General features: G+C 44.5%; 1 protein-coding gene across 1 annotated transcript in view; it reads left to right on the top strand.

The window, feature by feature from the left end:
* Positions 1 to 20,108, top strand: part of LOC137426654 (1-phosphatidylinositol 4,5-bisphosphate phosphodiesterase gamma-1-like) — a 170,900-nt gene extending 150,792 nt beyond the window's left edge. The window contains exons 29-34 of the mRNA XM_078779175.1: positions 587 to 735; positions 6,245 to 6,359; positions 6,778 to 6,945; positions 7,606 to 7,694; positions 13,606 to 13,841; positions 19,563 to 20,108. Of these exons, the coding sequence (XP_078635301.1) occupies positions 587 to 735; positions 6,245 to 6,359; positions 6,778 to 6,945; positions 7,606 to 7,694; positions 13,606 to 13,841; positions 19,563 to 19,620 (815 nt within the window). The 3' untranslated portion in view covers positions 19,621 to 20,108. The remainder of the gene's footprint in view (positions 1 to 586; positions 736 to 6,244; positions 6,360 to 6,777; positions 6,946 to 7,605; positions 7,695 to 13,605; positions 13,842 to 19,562) is intronic.
* Positions 20,109 to 20,664: the final 556 nt, after the last annotated feature.

Genomic DNA, 20,664 nt, shown 5'->3' with positions numbered 1-20,664 from the left:
AATGAAAGGTCTGACTGATTTGGGGACCTGCAAGGTAGATGGGTAGTAAATGAAAGGTCTGACTGATTTGGGGACCTTCAAGGTAGATGGGTAGTAAATGAAAGGTCTGACTGATTTGGGGACCTGCAAGGTAGACGGGTAGTAAATGAAAGGTCTGACTGATTTGTGGACCTGCAAGGTAGACGGGTAGTAAATGAAAGGTCTGACTGATTTGGGGACCTGCAAGGTAGACGGGTAGTAAATGAAAGGTCTGACTGATTTAGGGACCTGCTTGCATGTTATCGTCTCATCCAGTTGCACATCTCACTGAGCCAATCGCATCGGCAATCCATAGGCCCCAGAGTGGCAAGAACAGTAAGTTCATTAAACACATCCTCATTTCGTCGGGTATCAGCCGCAGAACATGGCGACCCGATCGTGTGTCGCTTCCCGTGTTGTGATTAAAAAGCTTCACCATTCCAGTCAGACCAAATCACCAGACGTTTCACTATCGTCCAAACATGTTTGTACTTGTGCTTGTGTGACTGATCGATCACACTTTTAAACCTGAATATACTCCGTTTTCAACCTCTTCCTCATCCCACAGACAAATCGATGCAGCTCAACCAGGCCTTGTTTTCACTCAATGGGGGAAGTGGATTTGTGCTGCAACCCGCCGCAATGAGAAACCCCAGATATGACCCTTTGGACCCTCAAACACTGCCGGCTGGAGAGACTCTCAGTCTGCAAATCATGGCAAGTTGCAAAAGACTAATAATGAAATTATAATCTACTTTGGAAATATAGTTGAAAAATCACAGTTCGGGACCTCTATTTATTACTTCCGCCACTGAAGGTGGATGGAGTTTATGTTTTTCACCCCTGTCTCTGTTTGTTTGTGAACAGGATATCTCAAAAAGTTGTGGATGGATTATGACAAAACGAGGTGGATAGGTTGGATGTGTGACAATAAATAATTGATTAAATTTTGGTGAAGATTCGAATCCGGATCACCATTGAGTGATGGGGCTAAAACTGATATATAGATATACAGGCAAGCGCTCTACAATCTGCTTGTTCTACATTACTTGTAGTTTTGCTGAAATATTTGTAATGACTTTGTTGCTCAACTTTGAGTGATAGCCTTCAACGTTTGTTCCTTTGCACCGGAAAGGGTGGGTTGGAAGTCTGGGAGGGGGCAGGGGAGAGAGTAGGATGAGGGAGGGGAAGGGAGTCGTGGTGGCAGCTGCAGGTTGAGTCGCATCCCTTGAAGGAGTCCCATGTTATAATCTCTTTTGAAATGGTATGTGACGGGTAGTTTGCTATCGTGTTTGAACAGGATGTCTGGAGACAACAAATAAGTTTATCCTTTATCAACTGTTTTGTTCTGTTGCGCCTGCTGTTAAGTTTGCCAAGTCCTCATATACTATGGCACTGCCTTCTCCTTCCACTCCCCTCTCACTGCATTTGCTTTCTTCCCCTCTCCTCACACTGCCTTCACTTCCCCTCACACTGCCTTCCGCTCCCCTCTCACTGCATTTGCTTTCTTCCCCTCCTCCTTTGCTGCCTTCCCCTCTCCTCACGCTGCCTTCACTTCCCCTCAAACTGCCTTCCGCTCCCCTCTCACTGCATTTGCTTTCTTCCCCTCCTCCTTTGCTGCCTTCCCCTCTCCTCACACTGCCTTCACTTCCCCTCACACTGCCTTCTGCTCCCCTCTCACTGCATTTACTTCCTTCCCCTCTCCTCACGCTGCCTTCACTTCCCCTCACACTGCCTTCTGCTCCCCTCTCACTGCATTTACTTCCTTCCCCTCTCCTCACGCTGCCTTCACTTCCCCTCACACTGCCTTCCGCTCCCCTCTCACTGCATTTGCTTTCTTCCCCTCCTCATTTGCTGCCTTCCCCTCTCCTCATACTGCCTTCACTTCCCCTCACACTGCCTTCCGCTCCCCTCTCACTGCATTTACTTCCTTCCCCTCTCCTCACGCTGCCTTCACTTTCCCTCACACTGCTTTCTGCTCCCCTCTCACTGCATTTACTTCCTTCCCCTCCTCTTTTGCTGCCTTCCCCTCTCCTCACGCTGCCCTTGATTCTCTTCAAGCTGCCATCACATCACATCACATCACATCACTTCCTCCCTTCTAGCTAGGTTTTTCCCTTTTACCTCCCATTATCCATTAAGTAAACTTATAAACAAATGCAACGACACCAAAACTTAACTCATGCCACCTGCACCCCTCGACCACCTTACAACATACGCCTGTCAAAACCTCGTTTGAATTTGAAAACCACTGTATCGCCTCCACCACAACCCAATCACCACACCACCTCGACCATAGTCACCGCAGCTGATGCCCCTCGGCACCATCGGAGCAACAAGATCAATGACGCAATGCGCCAGCAGCGGGCACTTCTGACCTTGATAACACAAAGCGCAAATGTGCACTAATCACCCTGTAAACTTTCTTCATTATCCCTGACGCTCCTCTCACCTGACGTCCCAGCACATGTTCATACCTTGAAGGCACAGCCGAAAATGGCCCCATCAATGTCAATTGAAGAGCTCCGGCCGTGGCTCGTCCGGATGATAATTGCGCAAATTCCGCGACTGCAAACTCGCGAGGAGGGTGAGGTCACTCTTCGAAATTGAGTGTGCACCAATGGGCGTACCGCAAATCCCAGTAACCACACCTGGAGACGCTCCTGATCTGCGGCAAAGCTCAGCTCCTGCAAAGCGACTATTTGAGCACCGTGTCCCAGATGCATGCAGAGTGTGTTTTGGCTTGGTCAGGCTGTGGTAGGAAAAACTCAAAAAAGCATTCAAGTTAGACGATTACAAGGTTGAACCATTTATTCGTACAAGCTGAACTATGTGCACATGAACAGGAGATACAAATCACAATGGAAATTCTGATTTGTTCTGACCACTCGTCTTCCATCCCAGTCGTCTTCGGACACGTCCATACCAGTCTTATATACAGGATCATGACTTCGCAGGTGGGAGGGAGAAGAAACACACGTAAGCCCATCTCCGATAGGAAGACCATTCATTCCCATACACGTCCATCCCCCTCAGATTGCAATTTGCATCTTGCTGTGATGTAGATAACCTCTGAAAAGTTAACAATGTTTGTTCCATACCACCTACTGAGTTAATTTGACCTCAGGAACAACTACAATGAAACCGAGTTTGTTTAGCCAAGGGTGAACAAGCATTGCAAACGCTTTGTATTGTGTCAATGGAGATGAGATTTAACAGGTACAATGGAAATGATAAACAGGATTTCAACTTCTCTACCGGGTCAGACAACCTGGTGCCAGCTGTATCATGTTCTTAAGACTCTTTACCTTGAAAAACTCCTTTACATCAATATCTCCCCAAAACTTACTTATTTGAACTCAATAAAAACATTTTATATCTATATTTACCTCCGCCACCAAAGGTGGATGGAGATTATCTTTTCACCCCTGTCTGTCTGTCTGTCTGTTTGTTTGTTTGTTTGTCTGTTTGTCCGTTTGTGAACAAAATATCTGAAAAAGTTGTGGACGGATTCTGACGAAATTTGGCAGAGATGTAGCATATGTGACGAGGACGACATGTTTAGATTTTGTTGAAGATCCGGATCCGGCTACTAGAATTTTAAATGTGATTCTTCACCTTGGGAGATGGGGCCAACAACAATACATAGCAGGATATCTCAAAAAGTTATGGATGGATTTGGACGAAACTTGTTGGACAGGTTGTGTGTGTGACGAGGAAGATTCGATTCGATTTTGGTGAAGATCCAGATCGAGCTAGTATACTTTTTCAAGTGATTCTTCACCATTGGGTGATATGGCCAAAAACGAGGGGTAGATCAGGTATGAAAGACTGGACCTATGGTGATTCCTGTGATTGATTTTGATTAAATGTGATTCTGTATTGTGATTTTCTGGTCAACTCTGAGATACAAAACCTAAACTATTCACTCGGCAGAGGTATGCTATCTACTGAGTGCCGTTCTAGTTTGATATTACTTCCATAAAAGTTTTAATAGTAGAGATTATACTGTTCTCTCACCCTGATTTGTTGGAGAAAATAAAAGGGAGAAATTTAATCAGAATGTCTGCGATAGCTTGCCTACCCTGAAAGTCTCTTCTGGGGCTTCCACAAGGTGTCATACAGCAAAAGGCGGGATGGAGCTGTGAAATGGAGTTGGCGAGACAGAGTGCTGGGAAAGCAAGTGATTCAGGCTCCGTGTGGGGCATGTTCATTAACCAGAAGGCCAGGCCAATTTATCAGACACCAGAATCCCTCCTTTTTATCCCCCTCCCCAAGCGAATAGGCGGCGCGGGCTCATCAGCCCATGCTCGGTGAGCTGAAGAGGTCGCAACAACCTCGCACTGTTCTATCTCTCTTGTGTTGTCTACCCTTATGCATGATGAGTCTGCGGGACGCCCTGGTATATTAGATAGGTAAGAGTATAAGCTAGGTAGTTTGGGACAACTCTGATCTGTGTCCCTGTACTTTGTCCCTTTTGATTGTTGAACCTTTGATTGTTTGTACATTAAATTGCTTTGAACTGCACCGTATGCTCCCCCTCGGCCCCACTTTGTAAATAAACCCCCCTTTGTTGAAGTTCTTCCGATCTGTCTGTGCCTGTCCTTTCTTCCATTGATCCAACACAGTCTGTCCATTTAGTGTTAACCGGGGAGGTTTTATTCCCCAACTAATTAGCTCCAGTCCAAGCCTGATGTGCACTGGCAGTTTTTGCTCTGCTGCATCTAATTAAGACTTAAAAGATAAGAGCAGTGCATATCGAGGGCGTGAGACCTGGTTGGAAACCCCGTGACCCACAGGTAAACGGTAATTGGGGGAGGACCCTGGAGGAACCTGGTAGACTGATTGGAACTCGCAGTTGATTAGAAACCCATCAGTACACGGAGTTATCCGTGCTCGGTGGCCTCGGGTCTAGTAGTCTGGGAGGAACCGTGGCATCCCCTCCACACCCCCAACCCTCCTCATAGTAGATCCTGAAACAATATATTTTTGAATTGAATTTCAATAATTAAATTTCCAACTTGAGTTTCTCTTTTAAAAACTTGTTTCAAGGTAAACCCTTGGGCTTGTCATTTTGATGTACTTTATGTGTTTGTACATATGTGTGTGTATATATTTATATATATGTATGTATTACCACAACGAATTTCAAACAGGGTGTGTGTGTGTGTGTGTGTTTTACCACAACGAATTTCAAACAGGGTGTGTGTGTGTGTGTGTGTGTGTGTGTGTGTGTGTGTGTGTGTGTGTGTGTGTGTGGTGTCATAAAGCATAGCATATTCTCTTTATTAACCCCTCACTGCTGCCCTCACCTTTCTCTCTCTCTCTCTCCCCCCATCTCTGTCCCGCCTTCCTCCCCGTCACCTCTCTCTGCTCTATCCCTCCCTCTTTATTTCCTCCCGCCCTCCTCTCTCTCTCTCTCCCTTTCTCTTTCTCCCTCCCCCTCCTACACTTCCCCTCCTCACTTCCCCTTCACTTCCCCTCACCCTCCTCTCTCCTCCTTCACTCCCTCTAACCTGCCTCTCCCCCTACCCCTCTCTCTTTCTCCTCTCCTCCTCCTACACTTCCCCTCCTTACTCAGCCTTCACTCCCCTCACCCTTATCTCTTCCCCCCCTCCTCTTTCTGCCCTCTCCTCTCTCTTCCCTCTCTCTTAATATTCCCATCAGCGAAGCGACCCTGCGTTGCCTGGCAACAATGGTACCTCTGCTAGTGATGCAATAATACATGGAAATAATGCAGATTCATGAATGGGACATTAGTTACATGATTCGATTACATGTGTCGAGGTTGTTGTCATAACTGTAAGCATATTGGACTGGGAGTCAATTATGACTTTGATCACTATTGAGCCAGAGACACTATTGAGCTGATCCATTACTCCTGCAGATCAGGGGACAATTTAGAACTTGATCCGGATCCCGGCGCCAATTCCCTTGTTTTTGTGAGACACCGACAAGGGAGGGACCTTTCATGTTGTTCAGCTGATGTTAGCCATGTTAACATCCATTTGAGGGACTGAACACTCATTGATTAATCACTGCGGATTTGAAGCATCAGATCCAGACTAGACTGCTCAAAGGTAAGTGTGCTACTTCTGCCCCCATCCTGTCGGACTGTTTAGAGGTGCGTTTTGGGGGAAATAAACTCTTTAACTGGGTGACATATTAGAAGGAGCAGTGGAATTATAATTTGATGGGTACAGTAGTGTATTGTGATCTTGTGCAGGTGTTTGGGGCTCGACACATGCCTAAAAATGGCCGAAGTATCGCGTGTCCCTTCCTGGAGGTGGAGGTGTGTGGATCTGAGTATGACTGCACCAAGTACAAAACAGAGGTCGTACGTAAGTTCTGCCTCCCCTTGATGTAAATTGTGAATGGCTTCTCATAACCTAGGCCTCACCTCGATGCTGCTGTGCTTTTCCGTCAAATTCCAAAATTCTGCTGCGGACTAGAGTGGAAGACTGCATTACATCATGATCTATCATACGACATTGTCTACACTGTGATGTCACATGTCATCTGTCTCGTATGCTATCATACAACATTATCTACACTTTGATGGCACATGTCATCTGTCTCGTTTGCTGTCATACGACATTATCTACACTGTGATGTCACATGTCATCTGTCTCATATGCTATCATACGACATTATCTACATTGTGATGTCACATGTCATCTGTCTCGTATGCTATCATACGACATTATCGACACTGTGATGTAACATGTCATCTGTCTCGTATGCTATTATGCCTGGCAGAGGACAATGGTTTAAATCCGGTGTGGCTGGCACGGTTCACGCCATTGGTGTTCGACGTACAGAATCCAGGCTGTGCCTTCCTTCGGTTTGCCGTGTACGAGGAAGACATGTTCAGCGATCCCAACTTCCTGGCACAGGCCACTTTCCCTGTGAAGAGCATCCGAACCGGTAATTGTTTTCATATTTTGTGTCATCCTCTTTTCCTTTGTCCCATTTGAAAACCACCGTGTGGTCGAAATGTCAGACCTGAACTTTTGTTGATGATTTTCAGTTGGTTGTGCTTTTAAATTCCGATCTTCTCGTTTTGCACAAATACACCTGATCGTTTTTCCCACTGATGAAAAACGACACGAGGTGTGTGTGTATTTATGTGTGTGTGTGTGTGTGTGTGTGTTTATTTATGTGTGTGTTTATTTATGTGTGTGTATTTATGTGTGTGTGTGTGTTTATTTATGTGTGTGTTTATTTATGTGTGTGTGTGTGTGTGTTTATTTATGTGTGTGTGTGTATTTGTGTGTGTGTGTGTGTGTGTGTGTGTGTGTATGTGTATTTATGTGTGTGTGTATTTATGTGTGTGTATTTATGTGTGTGTGTGTGTGTATTTATGTATGTGTGTGTGTGTATTTATGTGTGTGTGTGTGTGTGCGTGTATTTATCTTTGTGTGTGTATGTGTGTGTGTGTATTTGTGTGTGTGTGTGTGTGTGTGTGTGTGTGTGTGTGTGTGTGTGTGTGTGTGTGTGTGTGTGTGTGTGTGTGTGTGTGTGTGTGTAAGTTCTTTTACGAGTTCTCAAAACACTTAAAAAGGATGATGTGTTGGTTACCTGCAGGATTTCGTAGTGTGGCTCTCAAGAACAGCTACAGCGAGGACCTTGAACTTTCTTCACTCTTGGTTCACATCGCCATCACGAACATCAAGGTCTGTGCCAATGATTAGTCATTTTGATCTTGTTTTCATCCTTAACCTTTTATGACAGCTCTTGAATCTCTTTGAAGAGCTCAAATGATGAAGCATTCATTGCAAAGCAAGGTGATAACACCAGATGAGGTGGGTAGCAAATACACCTCGGGTGGCCATGTAGACAAAACTAGCCTCCTCCTGTTCATCTGTCATTTCTCACTGGCTTTGACACCAATGATAATTTTTATTACGGACCTGGGAATTGGGTGGTACGGACCGAATCACATCGCAAATGCATGGTAATCGACTTTTCGCAGATGATTAATCGGTTTACCCAATTGGATGCCTACCCACTCCCGGGAATGGACTCCCTGGTATGACAGGTGGCACAGTACTCGGCCTATAGCACTCTCGATCTCCGTAGTGCGTATCATCAGATCCCTATCTCCGCGGCGGATCGCATCTATACTACGTTCGAATCAGGCCTGAGGTTTTACCAGTTCACCCGGCTACCTTTCGGGGTCACGAATGGGGTCGCGTGTTTTCAAAGGGCTATGGACGACCTCATCGCTAAGGAGAACTTAACCGACGTCTTTGTTTATCTGGATAATCTCACGGTTTGCGGGTATGACAAAGAACATCATGATGCCAATCTGAAGCGCTTCTTCGAGGTCGCGCACAGGTATCGCTTGACTATGAATGAGGCTAAATGTCGCTACTCTGCTCGCACGATAGATCTCCTGGGGTACACCGTGACCCACGGCTCTGTCGCTCCGGATAAGGAGCATCTGCGACCCTTGCTCGACATGGCCCCGCCCTGTGATCGTGCTTCATTGAAGCGTGCTCTCAGGCTGTTTGCTCATTATTCCAAGTGGGTTCAAAATTTTTCCGTGAAGCTCCGCCCACTTGTGGATTGCGATGCGTTCCCCATGAGTCTCGCTGCCAAGGCCGCTTTTCATGGCCTTCAGTCCGACATCGCTGGCGCCACTGTGTCGACGATTGACGAAAATAAATCCTTTGTTTTGGAAAGCGATGCGTCGGATCATGCGATAGCTGCGACACTCTCTCAGGGGGGGCGCCCTGTGGCCTTCTTTTCGAGGACTCTCTCCTCCGTGGAACGGAGACATTCGTCTGTCGAAAAGGAGGCGTATGCCATCGTTGAGTCGATCAGGCGTTGGCGTCCCTATCTGCTCGGACGATGTTTCCAAATTATCACGGATCAACAGAGCGTTGCTTTTATGTACGACACGCAGCATGCTCAACGCATTAAGAATGAGAAAATCACTCGCTGGTGGATCGAGCTCGCTGATTTCTGCTACACAATCAAATATCGCCCAGGGCGGGATAACCTTGTTGCCGATGCTTTATCGCGGCCGGCGATGTGTGCGAGCCTCACCTTTTTTGAGGACCTGCGCATTCTTCACGACACCTTGTGCCATCCCGGCGTGACGCGTTTCGCTCATTACGTGCGCAGTCGTAACTTGCCCTATTCCGTTTAGGATATTCGTCAGCTCTGTCGCACTTGTTCCGTATGCGCTGAACTCAAACCTCGCTTCTACAACCCTCCTATGGGCATGCTAGTCCAAGCCACTAGGCCGTGGGAGAGATTGGCAATGGATTTCAAAGGACCACTGCCGGGCGCCGGCGTCACCGGCTTCGGGTAATTCTAGTTATCTACTCACTATCGTTGATGAGTTCTCTAGATTCCCTTTTGCTTTCCTGTGCGGAGATATGTCGGCTGCTATGGTTATCCGGTGCCTGCAGAACTTGTTTTCTATGTTTGGGAATCCGGCCTATGTGCATACCGATCGAGGCGCGGTGTTCTTGTCCCAGGATGTGAGGAACCTCTTGCTCCAGCATAATGTCGCTTCTAGCTATACTACTCCGTATGGGCCACAGGCGAATGGACAGGTTGAACGCTTAAATGGCATTATATGGAGGGCCATTACTCTGAGTCTTGAGTCCCGCGGCCGAGGACTAGACAAATGGGCTTGGTCACTACCCGGGGCATTACACTCGATCAGGACTTTATTGTGTACTGCTACCAATCAAACTCCCCACGAACGGATGTTTCGTTACCCGAGGTATTCGGGTAGTGCCCGACCTTTACCGGGTTGGCTTGCTGAGCCGGGACCGGCTTTTCTCAAACGGGCAGTTCGCAAGAGTAAATATGACCCGCTGGTGGATAGGGTGCAGGTTCTCCAAGCTAACCCGGAGCACGCTCGTGTGTTGTTGCCCAATGGACGGGAGTCGACGGTCTCAGTATGCCACCTGGCCCCATGCGGGGAAGTTGACGAACCAGCTTACGATTCCGTTGATCCGCCCGTTGACCAGCCTATAGAGTATCTGCCGGCTTCCTCACCGCTACATGCACCCGATCCGGCTAGCCCTGTGGGGCCACCGCCGTCACCCGACTTAGGCGGATACTCTGACGCGGGGGACTCCGGTCTTGGGGATGTAGTACCCGGTAGTTACCGGACCCGTGCCGGGAGAGAGATTCGCTGCCCCGACCGCTATGGTTGGGTCTGACTGACATGGACTGGCAACTGCTGCTCACTGATATTACTCTGCTACTATGTGCTGCTAGCTTGATTTCTGCCTTAGCGGAAGTGTAGTTTTAACGGCGGGGAGAATGTAATGAAATTGTGTCTAAGTTGAACCCAGGTGTTATGCTGTCTCCAACCACTGAGAGGCTTCTATAAGAACTCGGACGAACATCGCTCCGAGACATTCCTGTGGCATTTATTCTGTGTGATAGTGTATACTCGAATGGTGCGTATATCTAGATGATCCAGGCTTGCTTGCACTAATTGCTAATTGATTGCTACTCCCATAATTACGAAATACTGATACGATGCTTGATTATTTCTTACTAGCGGGGTCACCCGTGGGAATCCCACGGGCATGGATGTGTGTGACATTTCGACATATTGAGTTCGATGCTGCACATTCATTTTTACAAAATGGTTACTGGCAAGTCATCAGATCCAGAAATGGTGTGATGAACACAATTTATTTATTTCACATAATATGTGACCCCTCACTCCTCTCCACCTGACACTCTCCTGTCTCCACCTGACACTCTCCTCTCTCCACCTAGCACTCCTCTCCTCTCCAATCCCTCACATTCCTCTCCTTTCCAATCCCTCACACTCCTCTCCTCTCCAATCCCTCACACGCCTCTCCTCTCCAATCCCTCACACTCCTCTCCAATCGCGCCTCACACTCCTCTCCAATCGCGCCTCACACTCCTCTCCAATCACGCCTCACACTCCTCTCCAATCGCGCCTCACACTCCTCTCCAATCGCACCTCACACTCCCCTCCAATCACTCCCCTCCAATCACTCCTCTCCAATCGCTCCTCTCCAATCGCTCCTCACTCGCCTCTCCAATCGCTCCTCACTCGCCTCTCCATTCGCCCCTCACTCGCCTCTCCAATCGCTCCTCACTCGCCTCTCCAATCGCTCCTCACTCGCCTCTCCAATCGCTCCTCACTCGCCTCTCCAATCGCTCCTCACTCGCCTCTCCAATCGCTCCTCACTCGCCTCTCCAATCGCTCCTCACTCGCCTCTCCAATCGCTCCTCACTCGCCTCTCCAATCGCTCCTCACTCGCCTCTCCAATCGCTCCTCACTCGCCTCTCCAATCGCTCCTCACTCGCCTCTCCAATCGCTCCTCACTCGCCTCTCCAATCGCTCCTCACTCGCCTCTCCAATCGGCTTTCCCCATCTCGTTTCTCTCGTTTTTCTCCCGTCTCGTTCTTTTTCTTGCTCCAAATCGGCCCGTCTCGCCCGTCGGCCCGTCGGAATCGGAAATCGGCCCGTCTTGCTTTCGTGCTTGCGCGTAAATAAATTGTGTTCATTACACCATTTCTGGATCTGATGACTTGCCAGTAACCATTTTGTAAAAACGAATGTGCAGCATCTAACTCAATATGTCGAAATGTCACACACATCCATGCCCGTGGGATTCCCACGGGTGACCCCGCAAGTTTGCAGTGACGTTCGTTGATGGACTCGTTCGCCCGTCTCATTCGCTTTCTTGCTACATCCTGTTCAAGTCTGCGTTCTTCATCGATCGTCTCATTCATTTTGGAAATAGAAGTTTCCACGCAGCGCATGAATTGTCACAATCCTCAAGAGGAATTTGTCTCGTAATCATCAAATGATAAATGGCAAGTAAATTATATTGTGGAAAATTAAAGATTTCAAATAAACCTATTTAAAGTGTATGCGCACATAACTAATTTTAAAAAACGAAGAAATATCTTGGTAATTTCCTGAAACATATTTTACTTCCGGCTAATAATGTTGAAGAAATAAAAACGAAGAAATATGTGTCGGCATCATTGTTGACGTTTTTGTGACGACTGTCATCAAACGAAAAAGTAATATATCTTAACGGAAAAGCAAAAGCTAATTTTAAATATATATCGACACGTTGCCATCGGTGTCATGTTGGGCGGTGTATGATACACCATGACGCGATTTTTAAAAATATATCTCTGCATTTTCCCGCGTGTGTGGAATGTTCTCAATTATTGCTGACACCGAGTCCAAAACCATCGATAAAAATGAAATCATATGGTGAGTTAGATTGGAGATAAAGGCGTGAGAGAGACTCAATGGCCTTGAAGTTACAGGCCTTTGAGAATTCATTTTGTTCTATAAACGGCAACTTTCATCGGATTTTCTTCCCGTTTTTTTTCAACCGAGTCTAAAACTATGTTAGCGACTGTGAAAAATGAAATGATATATCGAATTTTTAATATGTATCGACACGTTGCCGTCGGTGTCATGTTGGGCGGTGTATGATACACCATGACGCGATTTTTAAAAATATATCTCTGCATTTTCCCGCGTGTGTGGAATGTTCTCAATTATTGCTGACACCGAGTCTAAAACCATCGATAAAAATGAAATCATATGGTGAGTTAGATTGGAGATAAAGGCGTGAGAGAGACTCAATGGCCTTGAAGTTACAGGCGTTTGAGAATTCATTTCGTTCTATAAACGGCAACTTTCATTGGATTTTCTTCCCGTTTTTTTTCAATCGAATCTAAAACTATGTTAGCGACTGTGAAAAATGAAATGATATATCGAATTTGATTTGAAATAAAACTGGGAGAGAGAGCAAGACACCACGGGCCTACAAAACAGGCCTCAAAGCTATGCGAGTTAATAAAATGGTGGATATTTTTTGTTTATAATTATATGAAGCCACTCCCAGAATGGGTGGAGCTACTCTGCAAACCGAGTAAGCCACACCCCGGACAGACGCCCAACAGTCAGACAGACAGACAGACAGAATCATCTACGGCTATTATATTATTTCTTACAGGTGTTGCCAGAGATCGAAACTGAATTAAACCTACTATTGGGACAATGTAGTATATCTCGATTTCTTACCACACACGTTATGGCCATGATGGCATAGTTAGCAATAGTTTAAAAAAAAGTAATTTGCGTAACATACCGCGTGATTACCGTAATTTTGTCTTGGTGCTGTGGTGGGTTGAGCCAAGCAACAGATGTGGGTGTGGTCTGGCATCCATCCGACCAACAGGTGCACATTTCAAATATCGACCCCCAACAAGAACCCAACAAAATAAACAACAACTAAACAATAATAACAGCAATGTGAAGCTCTTGTAGACCTGCGACATGTCAAAGGTGAAAATGAGATGATGGAATAAAGATGGGTAGATGGTCAAGACTGTAAGGTAGGCCACATTCCATACCCATTGGTGTTATTTAGTGAACAGGATCCATCATCAAATCCTGATGTTCAACTTTTCCCAGTTTCCTTTGTACAATTCAAACATTTTAATTCTGACTCTTTATTTGTTCCATTGCTTTTGTCTTAATTGTCATTGACATTCCTCTCCTATTTGTTAACATCACTTCGTCTCCCTCATGTTTTCTTTCAGGATGAGGAGGACCAGAGCCTTTATGCCTCAATCAAACACCTCAGGGAAAGAGCAGCAGAACTGTCTCTCCAGTTACATGATGGAGGGGGAGATTCTGAGAGGGAGGGAGAAGGAGATGCGGGGATCGAAAGTCGTACCACCATGCATGGGCATATTTCCCCTCACGTGCGGAGACTCACAGAGCTACGGAACACTGAAGAGCAACTGGTGCAGCTCACCACAAGGCGCAGCCAGCGGTATGTTCGACTTCAAGTAACGTCTTTAGGTTTTCTTGAAAGCAGAACTTTAATCATCAGAACGATCGACTTGTTTTCCAACTATTATGTCTCTGTTTAATTCCCTTTTTACCTGTGCCACCGAAGGTTATGTTTTCATCCCTGTCTGTCTGTCCGTTTGTTTGTGAACATGATATCTAAAAACGTTGTGGATGGATTTGGACGAAATTTGGTGGAGAGGTTAGGTGTGTGACAAGGACGAATCGATTCGATGTTGGTGAAGATCTGAATATGGATTCGGATACGATAATTATTTAATTTTTCAGTGATTCTTCACCGTGTAGTGATCGGGCTAAAACTGATACATAGCACGATATCGCAAAATGTTGTGGACGGATTTAGACAAAAGTTGGTGGACTGGTTGGGTGTTTGACAAGGAAGAATCGATTCGATTTTGGTGAAGATCTGAATATGGATTCGGATACGATAATTATTTAATTTCTAAGTGATTCTTCGCAACTGAGAGATCGGGTGAAAAGCGATATATAAACATGATATTTTAAAAGGTTATGGACGAGTTATGATTAAACTAGGTGGACGAGTTGGTTTGCTCACAAGGACAAGTCGATTAGATTTTGGTTCAGGTCTGAATCCAGATCCGGCCTATCAGTGGCATACAAAACATAAACTGCCTGGTGGAGGTATTCCCTCTACTGAGTGCTGTTCTAGTGTTTTCACTGTGTCTGCCTATCTGTCTGTGAACAGGATATCTCAAAAAGTTGTGGATGGATTTGGACGAAATTTGGTGGACAGGTTGGGAGTGTGACAAGGACGAAATGATTAGATTTTGGTGAAGATCAGGATACAAATCCAGACACGATAATTTTTAAGTGCTTCTTCACCATTGAGAGGTGACACCAAAACCGATACATACCACGATATCTCAAAAAGTTTTGAACGAGTTATGATTAAACATGGCGGATGAGTTGGTTAGGTGACAAGAATAAGGCGATTACATTTTGGTTCAGGTCCGGATCCAGATCTGACCCATCAGTGGGTACAAAATGTACTGTTCACCTGGCGGAGGTATGCTCTCTATCAAGTGCCATTCTAATTTATCCCGCATTTGTGCTTTCCAATCAACTTCCTCTTTTCCTTCAATCTCCTGCTCCGTCCTGTTTCCCAGAAATGCTTTTCCACGTCATTTAACTCGTTCACATGTTGCCACAAAGCAGTTTCACACATCCAAAATTATTATTTATTTACCTGATACATAGCAGTCACATGACCTTGCGTTGTTATGAATCTCAAGTGATTCATTCATGGAATCGACTCTACTCTACTCTGCCCAACTTTGAGGGTCAATTCCACAGTGAGCTGTTAGGGTTACGGACCTCTTGATGAGCAATGAGAGTGAGCTTGAGTGTCTGGTCTTCTAGATGTTTGTGGAATATTGTGACACAATTCCAGCATGGTGATCTCATTCTTCCACATAGCTTTTAATGGTGTAATCATGCAGGTAAAGTGATTTTCACTTTCACGATTAGTGTTCAGGTGTGCTGTCCCAATACTTTTCATAATATGACCGAAGAGGCACAATATCTTGGAAATTAAGAGGTTAACTTGAGGAGGGGTAATTAAGGTAGAAAAGACTAGGAACAAGTACAGATACATTCAAAGTACACCGCCCCCATGCCAAATAATTAAATATCCCACAGCGCGGCATTGCCGGGACGGCGCCTCTGGCGCCCAGCAATGCCGCAGTGCAGCTCATAGAGACTGTGTTGGGAGGGAGAGGTGTACAATAATTGATTGATTAATTGCATAATTAAAATCAATAAAAAGCTTCATAAAATATTTTCTTAATCAATTGGCTAATAGCATAACTAAACCACTAGTGCTTCATCCGAAGATGTATCTTTTAGAAATTTAATTAAATAAGGCATTAATTAAAATAAAAAAAAAATTAATTGATTAATCAATAAATAATGAATCGATTAAGTGATTCATCAATAAATCAAAAATATCCTTTATGGCCACATCACTTGGTCACTGTCATGTCCAAATATTAGCTTCCTAGCTCAAAAGGTGCCTGTGATATTGCCCAGATGAGAAAGAAAATAAATAAATAATTAGTAATGAAAATAAATAAATAATAATCATTAAAAAATGAAATAATCAATCAATTCGCTAATACAACACACAAACCACCACCATTTCATCATAATCTGTAAGTAAAAAAAATAATTTTTTAGTCATTAATCAAATAATTAAATAACTAATCGATTAATTGATTAATTGATTAATCAATAAATCAAAAATAGCCTTTGCAGCCAAATCAAGTGGTCATTGGCATGTCCAAATATCAGCTTCAGAGCTCAAAAGGTGCCTGAGATAATGGGCAGAAGAGAAAGGAAATGTATAAGTACTTAATTAATCGCTAATAATTAAATAACTCATCAATTAATTGATTAATCAAAAAACAAAAAATACTCTTTTTGTCAAAGTACTTGCTCACTATTTTGCCGAAATTTCAGCTTCCTAGCTCAAAGGATGGCTGAGATATCGCCCGGACAAACAAGAAAACAACAAGAAAACAAGAAAAAAGACAAGTACAGATACATTCAAATACATTCAAATACAAGATACAATACAGATACAATACAGATACAATACAAGATACAAGATACATTCAAATTCAAATAAAAGTACACCGCCCCCATGCCAAATAATTCAATATCCTCCAGCGCGGCATTGCCGGGGCGCCTCCGGCGCCCGGCAATACCGCAGTGCAGCTCATAGAGACTGCATTGGGAGGGGGAGGTACAATAATTGATTGATTAATTGTATAATTAAAATCAATAAAAGATTATCACAAAATATTTTCTTAATCAATTGGCTAATAGCATAACTAAACCACTAGTGCTTCATCCGAAGATGTATCTTTTAAAAATTCAATTACATAAGTCATTAATAAAAAATTAAATAATTAATTGATTAATCAATAAATAATTAATCGATTAAATGATTAATCAATAAATGAAAAATATCCTTGATAGCCACATCACTTGGTCACTGCCATGTCCAAATATTAGCTTCCTAGCTCAAAAGGTGCCTGAGATATTGGCCAAATGAGAAAGAAAATAAATAAATGATTAATAATGAAAATAAATAAATAATAACCATAAAAAAATTAAACTATTAATCAATTCGGTCACCGAACACATAAACCACCACCATTTCATCAGAATCTGTAACTTTAAAAAAATATTTTTTTATTCATTAATCAAATAATTAAATAATTAATCGATTAATTGATTAATTAATAAATCAAAAATAGCCTTTGCAGCCAAATCACCTGGTCATTGGCATGTCCAAATATCAGCTTCCTAACTCAAAAGGTGCCTGAGTTAATGGCCAGAAGAGAAAGGAAATTTAATTAATTAAATAAGTACTTAATGAATCGCGAATAATTAAATAACTCCTCAATTAATTGATTAATCAAAAAACAAAAAATACAGTTTTTGACAAAGGACTTGCTCACTAGTGTGCCGACATTTCAGCTTCCTAGCTCAAAGGAAGGCTGAGATATCGCCCGGACAAACAAACAAGAAAACAAACAAACAACCAGAGTGAAAACTGAGTAGTACTCCCTTTCAGCGTGCGTCACTGCCGAGCCCCCTTTGGTGCCCGGCAATGACGTTTTGCAATGCCTGGAGATGGCATAGGAAAGGTGCGGTGTACAACAAACAAACAACCAGAGTGAAAACTGAGTACTCCCTTTCAGCGTGCGTCATTGCCGAGCCCCATTCGGTGCCCGGCAATAACGTTATGCAGCGCCTGGAGATGGCATCGGAAAGGAGCGGTGTACAACAAACAACCAGAGTGAAAACTGAGTACAACCTCCACCCAAGTATCTGCAGGGCACATGTAGTCCACCATCAAGCCCCTTCTGGTGAAACTACCATAGTCCAGGATCACTGCTCACCTCCACTCATGTTTTCCTCTTTTCTCCCACCTGTGGAACCAACTTCCACACTCTCTTCAATCTCATTCTTTCATCCAGGTCTTCAAGACCATCTCAGATCATCCCAAATCCAAAACCACGATCTTTTCTGCACATGTTAAAGCACCCCTCTCCACCCCCTCCTCCAAAAGGGTTTTTCCATTTGTATCCATCTGGTCCACCCCCTGCATTCTCCTCAACCCTTCGTTACCCACATCCTCTGTTCATCTCCGTTTATATTCTCCCTCGGCCCTGCTATTGGCATTTCCCCCTTCCCTTACAAAAATGGTGTTGGCACCAAGTAAACAAACATGCATTAAATAACAATAATGACCACACTGTGTTCGATGTGCAACAAAATCCGGTAACGGGTCGATTGGGAAACGCGCATTTAAAGCATTCTTAAGAGATGAACAGCGCAATGGAGAAACACACATTTAATGCGCTATTAAAATCTTTCTGTGATGCCTCTTATCTATGTCGGCCTCTGAAACCACCTTGAGAGGCCATTTTTCCCCGCAGAGCAGGGGTTGGCCTTTTTCGGGCACCTTGGTCGCCTTTTTGAAGCAATGTTTTATGGCCGGATGTCCTTCCTGCCGCCAACCCTGTTAGTCGCCTCTTGCGACACACAGGGAATTACCAGTGAACTGGTACTCAATTTGCCCACTTCGGAAGGATGACAGGCTGAGTCAACCCCCATGGTGTTAAGTCAGCGATCGACCGGGATTCAAACCCAGGATCCTGGGATCCCAAGCCGGCACCCTAACCGCTAAGCCAACGAACCCAGGATCCTAGGATCCCAAGTCGGCACCCGAACCGCTGAGCCAACGAACCCAGGATCCAAGGATCCCAAGCCGGCACCCTAACCGCTAAGCCAACACCAGGCTTGGTCTTGAGCCTCTGCCACAGTTATATCAGAACGAGCTGATTTGTCACATGGTCACGGTTTGCTAAACCCCAATATGGAGCCATTCAAAAATTACATAATGCTATTTTTTAGTAACTTGCATAACGTAACACTTGATTACCATTCGCTTTGACGGGCTTCATTAAATCTTACTATTATTCGACATACGATTAGATTTTTCAGGTTCCCTCACCGGAAATAACACTCGAACCAAACAAAGCCAATGGAAATCTGACAACAAACCGAGTCAGTGTATAATCAGCAGGGGCCTGCAGGCCTAATGTGTGAGGTCCAACAGAAAACCAAGATGGCGGCCATATCATTTCATCTCGTTGCTAAGGTGGGTGAAGTCAAACGACATATGTATGTGTGGTCTGCCAGCTATTTGACCAATGGGTGCACATTTCAAAAATCGACCCCCCACCAAGAACCCCAACAACACCAATAACAACAACAACATGAAGCACTTGTAGTCCTGCAGGCACGTCACGGGTAAAAATAGGACCACGGGTCCTGAAGCTAGTTCACCTGGATCAGGAGCAAGTCAATGACGTCATAAAATATCGAAATTTTATTCATGCGCAGAATCTGGTCACGCGATTGGTTGAATGGAAGCCCTCTCGATGCTGATTACAGCGATACATGTTTTCAGGACCTGTTTTTTACAGGTTACATGTAATGTTTTTACAGGTTATGGACTAAAGTCTAGGTGAGCTTATAATTAACTGTGATTTTATGACATCCATAACCCCCGCTATGACTGGAACAATAGGGTAGCCCAACCACATGACCCCACATTGACCCCCATATCTGATTGTATTCCCTGCAGGCTGCGTGAGCGGGAACAAGCGACGAGAGTCCAGCATCGGGCCTTCTTGAGACATTGATGAGCAGGAAATCAGGGAGCAAACACCGGCACGTTCACACCTCATTGTACCTCAAGCGGCCTCGTCACACACTTTGCACACCACCACCCTCTCTCGGGAAACGGTCTTACTTTAGGCCAATTTGTACTATGATTGCTGGCGAAAGCCTCTCGTTTGTTTTCTGGTCGCACCACAAGCCACCTAAAATCCTTTTCCACCTGAAATCCTTTTCCCCATTGTCATTTTGTGTGACTTGATTCGCATTTTTTATTATTACCTCCACCACTAAAGGTAGATCGAGGTTGTTTTCACTCCTGTCTGTTTGTCTGTTTGTCGGTCTGTGAACAGGATATCTCAAAAAGATGTGGAGTTGTGGTTTCGTACAAAACTTGGTGGACAGGTTGGGAGTGTGACACGGACGATTCGATTCAATTCTGGTGAAGATCCGGATTTGGATATGAGAGTTTTTTAAAAGTCTAAGTGATTCTTCACCATTGAGAGATAGGGCCAAAAACGATAAATAACATGATATTAAAAAAAGTTATGTTCTTTCTTTTTCTCTTTCTTCATCTATTTCTCCAAGGAGAAGTGAATTCTTACAGAGATTTTTCTGGAAGGTTTACTTGGCTGCTCCTGGATGGGTTTGAGGGTTGTGGAGTAGCGGCTGAAACCCGAATCCTATCCCGGTTCCTCCTGATGACTCCATCTTTGCTCTTTGCTTATTCGGGTTCTTCTGATTACTCCAATGTAGTATTTGGTTTTCCATTTCATTATGGACGACTTATGCCAAAACTTGGTGGATGAATTGGTTCGGTGACGAGAGCAAGCTGATCTGATTTTGGTTCAGGTCCAATCCAGATCCGGCCTATTCGTGGGATACAAAACCTAAACTGTTCACATGGCGGAGGTATGTGCTCTACCGAGTGCTGTTCTAGTTGGACTATGTTGAACTAGTCTCTCCAAAAAATAAACTACGATGGGCAGTTCATTCACAGTATTATAGCGGTATGGTAAAATGTCATCGATGTATGGTAAATTCTTGGGGGTGTTTTATTGAAATTCGAA

The sequence above is a fragment of the Myxine glutinosa genome, chromosome 5 (genome assembly GCF_964187855.1).
Source record: "Myxine glutinosa chromosome 5, kmMyxGlut1.1, whole genome shotgun sequence".
Taxonomy (NCBI): Eukaryota; Metazoa; Chordata; class Myxini; order Myxiniformes; family Myxinidae; genus Myxine; species Myxine glutinosa.
The sequence above is the reverse complement of the archived record's forward strand: the minus strand, read 5'-3'. Positions and strand labels throughout refer to the sequence as shown.